General features: G+C 41.2%; 1 protein-coding gene across 2 annotated transcripts in view; it reads right to left on the minus strand.

The window, feature by feature from the left end:
- Positions 1–9,106, minus strand: part of tns3 (tensin 3) — a 493,703-nt gene extending 484,597 nt beyond the window's left edge. Inside the window, exon 1 of one of the 2 annotated variants that reach the window (XM_078538616.1) lies at positions 8,474–9,106. In XM_078538616.1, the coding sequence (XP_078394742.1) occupies positions 8,474–8,653 (180 nt within the window). In that variant the 5' untranslated portion in view covers positions 8,654–9,106. The remainder of the gene's footprint in view (positions 1–8,473) is intronic. The other variant, XM_078538617.1, reaches the window with a different exon arrangement.
- Positions 9,107–9,578: the final 472 nt, after the last annotated feature.

The following is a 9,578-nucleotide window of genomic DNA, read 5'->3' on the forward strand; positions in this document are numbered from 1 at the left end:
CAAGTTCCAATCATTACAATACTACCACCCAGAGGTGTATTCAGGAACAAAAATTTCCATTTGCTTTCTTGAGAATGCCTTGTATATATCACTGCTCCAATTCTGTAGGAAATGTTCACCCTAATATACCCCCTTTAATCATGTGGTCTGATGGTATTAAAACTTCCTGAACAGCACAAGACAATTCAGACTTTGATCTTTATGACAGCAGGTCTTTCAAATTAGACAGCAGATGTTCCTGAGTCAACTTTTGTCTCAGGTTGATATTCTAGTTTAAATCCTGTATTAAAAATTAATGCTATCAAAATTGAATTGCTGTGGAAATGTAACTGTAATGCATAATACCAGGAATCTTGGCCGTGTTAATGACAGCTCAATGCCACATCAAATCCAACAAAACCTCTCAAATACTTAAGATACAAATAGAACAAAGATACTAATAGATAAACACCCATGGTACCGAATGCCACCTCATTTACATCTCCTATGCCCTAGAGCTTTACAAGTCCATTATCTGTAATGGATACAAACAGCATGGTGTTTTTCCATGGGGTTATGATATCCCACTCATCATTCAAAAGACAAAGAAATCCTGTCCAGAAAGAAAGGAAGGTATTCGACACTAAGTAATGTTGCAATCAAATTCAATGAGGCTGGGAAATTAAGCATAAGAGCTACTGCACAGCAAAACCAATAAACAACAATTAAAAGCAACAAGGTCCACTAGCTTAATCCAAAAATCATCAACTTTTAAGATGTATAGGCATTTAACATCTTCTGGAGGGAATTTTTTGGAAGATTTCTGCATTCCAGGTTACAGTACTGCAATCAAGCATTGAACTGTCCATTTGCTGTCATTGGCATTTGTGGAAAGTGAACAAAATGATCATGGTTGCTGTTGTACAGTAATTGAGTAAGTCAAATTCCATTTTTATTATATATGATTTAAGATCTTTAGTAGTGCTTAGGAGTCCACATTCCACAAGTATCGCTATATACAGTTAGCCTCATTGGTTCACAGTTATTTAACAAAATCAAATTCTGTTTTTAATACTCATTATTTCTAGATGTTTACCAGGACTTTGGGATTTGTATTTAATGATCCCATCCACTTTCAGTGGAAATCAAGTAATTGGCTCTGAAAATATGGAAATGCCAACTCATCTGTACCTCATTCAAGTGATTATTCTTGAATATGAGCATCAGTAAGCTATTTGACCTTTGGAGGCATTGTAGCTAAGCATGATCCTGCCCTCCCTTGATGGTAAAACACACATACCAACAACAGGAGTTGCTAGAAAGAAATCCCCACTGGGGAACTGGGCTCATTTTTCTCATTATTAACCAACTCTGGGATTGTGCAATTTCCAAGTTAATAGACAAAATCCTCCAAAACGACTCTCTTCACAAAATATTAAAGCAGCCTCCATACTTCTAACAGACTTGGCTGAATTCAATTTGAAGTATAATTTTATCTCATGCCTACACACCACATACAGAATTTTTAACTGATGTGGTTGTACAAGGTATTGGGCCAGAACAGCATGTAATGCATGCTATCTGACTTCTGGAAGTTGGATATGAAATTTATTCTATTTGCATTAGATAGCTGGCCAGAATCTCATTCCCACGAACCACCAACACTTTGAAAACAACCAGCTGTACTTTAGCTCTCAACACCTACCAAGTGTTGGGAACTCCCTTGCCATAGTTGCAATTAAGTGGGACATTCAGTGATGCTAAATACCGAACTCTCAAGAATTTAATCTATCCATAAGAAACAAATTAAACAGAATGAGACAAATCACACAAAGATAAAGTCTGAATTGCTAGCATGATGCACAGTGTATTCTCTGTCTATTAAACATTACCACCACACTAAAAATAAGTAGACATTCTTAGATATACAATACAGAAATCCACCCTGCACAATTCAAAACAAAAATACTATACCATGCTGAGAACTTCATGTGCCATTTAAGTTTATTTTGAATATATTACAGAAGCATTACAGATATATAAAAAGAATTACATGTAATGTAATTGGATGCCATGTTTATTCCACAGATAATAGTGACATCTAGGACTCACAATTAATGACTATTAATTTAAAAGGCAGATTGTGTATCTCATTAATAAAAGGAAACTGTATTAACTTACCTTTGTACATAGTATCCATTTTATAACAATCCCAGTTTTGAGAGGAAATGAGTGCAATTGCAAAGCATAACAATTATGAGACGCTGCTCAACAGCAAAAATTCTCTACAAATTGTTTGCAAATGACTACACACCACATTTGTATTTGAGCATATGTCAGTAAAGCAATCTCAAATTTTACTCCTGATCCCAAAAAAATCAGACTATAGTTAGCAGAAAAGTTCTAACATCAATTAAATGAACATTGACAATACAGGTGCGTTCTTTTACCTTTGCAACATGGATTTAATTCCAAGCCAAACTTGTATCTGATGGCTACATTGATAAATTTGAGCAGTTTCAACTCATTGTTAAGATCAACGTCCAGAGAATAAAGCTGGCAGAAGTTGTCACAAGCTGAACTCACAGAGCAGCGTTAGTAATATCTTGAACGTTAAATGGAAAATCAGCTGCAGTAAATGTTCTCTGCAGTGAAAATTAAGATACATTAAATGGACAAAATAAGAGAGACTTATCAATGTGGGTGGTGGGGGTTGTTTAAAGCTGAGACTGAGTGACAAATGAGGAAGAACATGCACAAGCCAGCAGTATAAAAATATAACTTTTATACATATGAACCATTTTCATGAGTAATAATGAGGTACAGGCACTTCCTCTTCATTTTTGATTATATAAAATGCCTATTATATCTGGACAAGTATAGTCATTCCTCCTGTCTCACTGATGAGATATGACAATACAATCAAACAGAAACATAGATTGCTCACGGAGGTTTAACATTACCAAACAATTAAACCAATATCTGTTTAATTAATTCTGACAACTTCACTTTCTAACTCAAACAGCAGGAACAGTTATACAAACGTTCTTATTAAATGCAAAATCATTTTGAAAATATAGTTGACATGAGGCTTCGAGTGGGAAATAAGCATTAATCTTTCAATGTTGATGATTTTTTTTTGTCTGTAAGGGAGCGAATCAAGGTATATGGGAAAAGGCAAGAAAATGGAGTTAAGGCAGAAGATCAGCCATGATCTTATTGGATCATGGAACAGGCTTGTGGAGCCACATAGCATACTCCTATTTCTTATATGTTCTTATTCAAATTTAGATTGACTTCGTTATCGCAATCAAAGTTACAACGATGAGAACATAAGGTAATTGTGTACATAAAGAATTTTTTGAGTGCAAAATTCTTATGGAAAGTTTACTCTACTGCATTTTTAAAAATGTAATCATTCACGGGATGAGGGCAGCGCTCGCCAGGCCAGCATTTATTGCCCATCCCTAATTGCCCTGGAGAAGGTGGTGGTGAGCTGCCTTCTTGAACTGCTACAATCCGTGTAGTGTAGGTACACCCACAATGTTGTTAGGAAGGTATTTCCAGGATTTTGACCCAGTGACAGTGAAGGAACGGTGATATATTTCTAAGTCAGGATGGTGAGTGACTTGGAGGAGAAGTTGGAGGTAGTGATGTTCGCATGCATCTGCTGCCCTTGTCCTTCTAGGTGGTAAAGGCTGGAAGGTGCTGTTGAAGGAGTTTTGGGCGAGTTGCTGCAGTGCATCTTGTAGATGGTACACACTGCCACTGCGCATCAGTAGTGGAGGGAATGAATGTTGAAGGGGTGGATGGGGTGCCAATGAAGCAGGCTGTTTTGTCCTGGATGATGCCGAGCTTCGGGAGTGTTTTTGGAGTTGTACCCATCAAGGTAAGTGGAAAGTATTCCATCACACTCCTGACTTGAACCTTGTTGATGCTAGACAAGTTTTGGGGAGAAGGGAGGCGAGTTACTCGCTGCAGAATTCCTAGCCTCTGACCTGTTCTTGTAGCCACAGTATTTATATGGCTAGTCCAGTTCAGCTTCTGGTCAATGGTAACCCCCAGGATGATGTTAGTGAGGGATTCAGTGATGGTAATGCCATTAAATGTCAAGGGGAGATGGTTAGATTCTCCCTTGTTGAAGATGGCACTTGCGTGATGCGAATGTTCCTTGCCACTTGTCAGCCCAAGCCTGAATATTGTCCAGGTCTTGCTGCATTTGGACATGGTCTGCTTCAGTATCTGAGGAGTCGTGAATGGTGCAGAACATTGTGCAATCATCAGTGAACATCCCCACTTCTGGCGCCCTGATGGAAAGAAAGTCATTGATGAAGCAGCTGAAGAATATTGGGTCTCGGAAACTACCCTGTGGAACTCCTGCAGCCATGTCCTGGGACTAAGATGATTGATCTTCATTAACCACAACCTTATTTCTTTCTACTAGGTATGACTCCAACCACCACCACCACCAATTCCCATTGACCCCAGTTTTGCTAGGGTTCCTTGGTGCCACACTTGGTCAAATGCTGCCTTGATGTCAAGGGCAGTCACTCTCCCCTCATCTATCGAGTTCAGCTCTTTATTACATGTTTGGACCAAGGCTGTAAAGAGGTCTGGTGCCGAGTGCCTCTGGCAGAATCCAAATTGAACATCAGTGATCAGGTTATTGCTAAGTAAGTGCCGCTTGATAACACCGTCAATCTACACTTTGCTGATGATCGAGAGGAGATGATGGGGCGGTAATTGGACGGGTTGGATTTCTCCTGATTTTTGTGGTCAGGACATACCGGAGCAATTTTCCACATTGCCAGGTAGATGCCAGTGTTGTAGCTGTATTGGAACAACTTGGCTAGGGGCACATCTAGTTCTGCAGCACAAGTCTATTGCTGGAATGCTACCACGGCTGTTAGTCTTTGCAGTATCCAGTGCACTCAGCCCTTTCTTGATATCACATGGAGTGAATCAAATTGGTTGAACGCTAGCATCTGTGATGCTGAGGACCTCCAGAGGAGGCAGAGGCAGAGGTGGACCATCCACTCAGTACGCCTGGCTGAAAATGGTCGTAAATGCTTCAGCCTTGATATTCTGGGCTCCCCCATCATTGAGGATTGGGATATTTGTAGAGGCTCTCCTCCAGTTAGTTGTGTGATTGTTCACCACCTTTCACAACTTGGTTATAAATATTAATTGTTATCTCTAAACCTGGCTTATTTCTTCATTATTTAGGACATTGCTTCAGTCCCCCAACTTTATTTTTTCCCATTGCTTGGTTGGTATTCTCGATTCCCTCTTCTAAAACACTCCAAGGCATTCCTCTAGGAAGCACCCTATGTAAATTCATAACAAAAACAGAATTACCTGGAAAAACTCAGCAGGTCTGGCAGCATCGGCGGAGAAGAAATCAGTTAACGTTTCGAGCCTTCATGGCCCTTCGGCAGAACTGAAGCATAGTTAGCTAACTATGCTTCAGTTCTGCCGAAGGGCCATGAAGGCTTGAAACGTTAACTGATTTCTTCTCTGCCGATGCTGCCAGACCTGCTGAGTTTTTCCAGGTAATTCTGTTTTTGTTTTGGATTTCCAGCATCCGCAGTAGCTTTTAGCTTTTTGTTTTTATCTATGTAAATTCATGTTGTTCAATGTTGTTCAAGTTGTAAGTTACTGAACAAAAATCTGCAGTCTGCACTTTACAAAATTTTCATTGCATCTGTTCACATTTCTATAAAATTTACCTAATTTGAACCACTCAAACGTGCACAGCCTTTTATATAGAAGCCCAAGGTATGTCCAAATAACAATTAAATACACTTAGGAATAGCCTACTCCTGTTCCTAGAAGCGATCTCAGCATGTTTACTTTCCAACAATTAGATTCTGTGGCCTTAAAATGGACTAGCTCATTTTGAACAAAATAACACATTCCACATAATACACTGTTTTCACACATTTATTTTATTTATTGCAGTACTACAGAAATATATGCTTCATTACATTGCACAAAAGATGATTATTTCCTAGCCATTTCTGCTGAACTGATACCTAGTCCTCCATGGTACAGAGAATTTTCAAGTTGCCACAAATCTACAAATTTCCAAGTATTATTTAGAAGATGAAAAGCTGAGAGCAATGGAGGTCCAAAGAATTGTATGGGTCCATATACCGATCACAGCAATGTATTAGTCAGGGACATAAAAATGATCAAAAAAAGCTAATGAGATGTTGTTCTTTGTAAAGGGAGGACTGGACTATAAAGGGGAGGAAGTCTTGTTACAGCAAAATAAAAGCCCTGGTTAGACTGGAGAGGGTGTAAAGGAAAGATTGGATAGGCTGGGGTTGTTTTCCTTGGAGCAACAAAGGTTGAGAGTGGACCTGATAGAGGTGTATAAAATTGAGGGGCATAGATAGGGTGGATAGGGAGGCACTTTTTCCATTAGTAGAGGGGTCAATAACCAAGAGGCATAGATTTAAGGTAAGAGATAGAAGGCTAAGAGGGGAGTTGAGGAGAAACGATTTCACACAGAGGGTGGTGGGAGTCTGGAACTCACTGCCTGAAAGGGTGGTTGAGTCAGAAACTCTCGGAACAGTTAGGAAGCATTTAGATCTTCACTTGTGTTGCCATAGCCTCCAGGCTATGGGCCAAATGCTGGAAAATGGGATTAGTGTAGTTAGATTTTTGTTGTCTGGCACAGACACGATGGGCCAAATGGCCTCCTTCTGTGCTGTAGATGTCTGAGTCTACCACATCTGGAATACTGTGTACAGTTCCGGGCACTATACCTTAGAAAGGATATACTGGCTTTGGAAGGAGAGCAGCAGAGATTCATTAGACTATTACCAGGTCTCTAAGGGTTAAATTATGGAGGTATTGTGCCAGGGTAGAAAGCATTCCTACCTCTAAGCAAGGGGCTCCAGGTTTGAATCCCACCCTAGGACTTGATGGCCAAGAGAGGTGCGTTCATAACAAAGCCAACCAAGTTGATTGTCAATCTGTAAATCCTTCCAATACACCTCTGGCAGGCGCTAAGAGCGGGAGAGTCTCCTGGTCAGTCATGCTTGATATGGCGTGGCACCCCTCAAGCTTTACTTTTGGTGACAGGCTGGTGCCCTATTCCAGGAAAAACTAGCCATGGAAACAGACATCAGTACATGCTTCGTCTGCCTCATGTGCCACTAGATATGGGTGAGAACCAAGGAAGGGAGGGTTATACCATGAGGAGTTTACATAAACTAGGATTGTAATCCCTGGAATGCAGAGAGTTAAGGTATGCTTTGCTTGAGGTTTTTAGGATTTTGAAAGGGATTAAAAGGATAGAGAGAGAAATGTTTTTCACTGGTGGGTGAGTCAAGTTCAAAAATCAGAACCAGGCCGTTCAAGAGAAAAGTTAGGAAGGATTTCTTCAAAGGGCAGAGAAAGTATGGAGCGCTCGCCCACAAAAAACACATGCTAAATGAATTAATAATTTCAAATCTGAGATTTTGCTAGATAAGGGAATACAAAGATATGGAGCCAAGGCAAGTGGATAGAGTTAAAATACAGATCAACCATGATTTCACTCAATGGGGAAGACAGGTTCAAGGGGCTAAATGGCCTACTCCTGTTGCTCTGATCCATGAACAACAGCAATTAGTTTCTAATTGACTAGTTAGAATATTTCCTTTTGAGAAGTGGTCAAGATGTGGCATTAAACAGGAGAGTAGGTTAAACCTATCTTGAAAACGAAAATCTCATAGTTGTGTTTCCAACCACCTATGAGCAATACCCCGACTAGTACATAAAATGAACTGTCCACAGTGAGCCACTAGATAGTTATATGCTCAAGGATTATGGCGAACAACCAGTAGCATGGCATATAGGCAGTTGGGTTACCAACTCTGATGGAATATATTCCTGGAGGTTTCGTCACCTGTTCAACTGCACACCCAATAAGTCATCTCTCCTATCAAATATTTTGTAACTAACAATTGAAACTGAACTGAAAACTAGTCGAATAGGGCTTATGATTTTTCCTCTGGGTTGTTTGCAGCAGTGAAATAACTCTTCAATTCTTGGAGACTGGAGGGCAATTCTGGAGGCTGGCACCCCTAATTGGTTATTTGGTTGGTTTCGAACCTGATCAAAGCCCTGAAAGTTTCCTAATAGGTTACCACATACCATCTTCAAGAGAAAAGGGTTGTTCTGTCAGCTTTGTCTGAACCATCCGGTGAGTGTTAAACCAGATCGTGCAGGGCCTTAGCGTCACAAACTGCCAACTACATTTGTGAAAATGTTGGTACTGTTCTGCATGACATGACAAGTGGAGTGTGTTAGCCTGTTGCACTGTTAAACCAGGAGTACATGGTCACCGGAGGGGAATGGGGTGTTTATTTTATATATAAAAATGAATATAACGATTTACAGAGACAGAACACTCATGCTGAAAACATCTTCCCAGCCCGGGCTGGGAAACAATGTCTAAACTGAAAATGCAGACACACTGAATGAGATTAGGAAAACTCACCACAAAGATTGGAAGCTGTTCTCCTGGGTACTTTGGGACGGTTTCTTCCTGGCTGGCAGTTAGATGAAGCTGGTGAAAGAGCTTGGAATGAAAATGCATTTCCTCCAAATTGCAGAAAACCACCAAACAAGCGGGACAAGCAAAGCGCCTATTCCAAGGGCGCCCAGCAGCCTCCTCCATTATTGAAGAACTTGTGCAGCCCTTCCCCCGGAGTTAAGCGCCGTTCACACAACCAAACTCGCTCCAGCGCCAAGCTGATGCCACAAGGCAGGCATTGGTCAGCTCAAGGTTCAGTCATTTCCCGGCGTGTTCGCTTCACGTGGAGTTTGCCCTGCTCTTTGTGGGCTGTGTGTTTGGGTGAATGCCCGAGGAGCAGGGCTGCGGGAATCGCCGCAAACTCTGGGCGAACAGGAAACCAAAAAGGAAGGGGGAGGGGGCTTTGGCTTTACAGTCAGGATTCAGTGGTCGGTTTCTTCTTTTCTCTCTCTCTCTCCGAATTTCTCCTTAAATGCGACTCCTCGCGTTGCTCGGTGGGCGACAGGTGCAAAGAAGGGTAAAAGTGAAGCCTTTGCCTCTGGAAGAGGTGGAGGTGCTCAGTGAGCAGCTCACATTTAGATCTTGTGTCGCTCCTGCAGTCTGGGGCTGCGTGAAAACCTGCCCCGGCTGCTATTGTGTGGCTTCCAGTGCAAGTTCTGGGTTTCCCATTCATCCGGAGCGCCGGGCGCATCCTGTATCCCGAGAGACCAGCGAGAGTCAAAAACACTGCTCCTCTCGGCGTGTTAAAGTAACAAAACAGGAAAATAACATGGTGAATAGCAACCCAAATGTACCAAATCTACAATTAATGCCGATCATACTTGACACCAGTTTGAGAATGTAACAGGTTTTACGACAAAATATAATAAACGTGCCAGTGACATAAAGCAATTATCAATACGTTCGTAAAACTGGCGGCAAAACGACCACGTGTGTGTGTGTTTAAATATTCCTGCACTTCCTATCATTGTCAAGTTCCAAGTTTCCGCGCGTTGACTTCCAGTTCTTCCTTTCAAATCCTGTCACGGTCTCGCCCTTCGTTATTGATCAATATTTTCCACTCTTCTCA

This window comes from Cetorhinus maximus, chromosome 3 (genome assembly GCF_964194155.1).
Source record: "Cetorhinus maximus chromosome 3, sCetMax3.hap1.1, whole genome shotgun sequence".
NCBI lineage: Eukaryota > Metazoa > Chordata > Chondrichthyes > Lamniformes > Cetorhinidae > Cetorhinus > Cetorhinus maximus.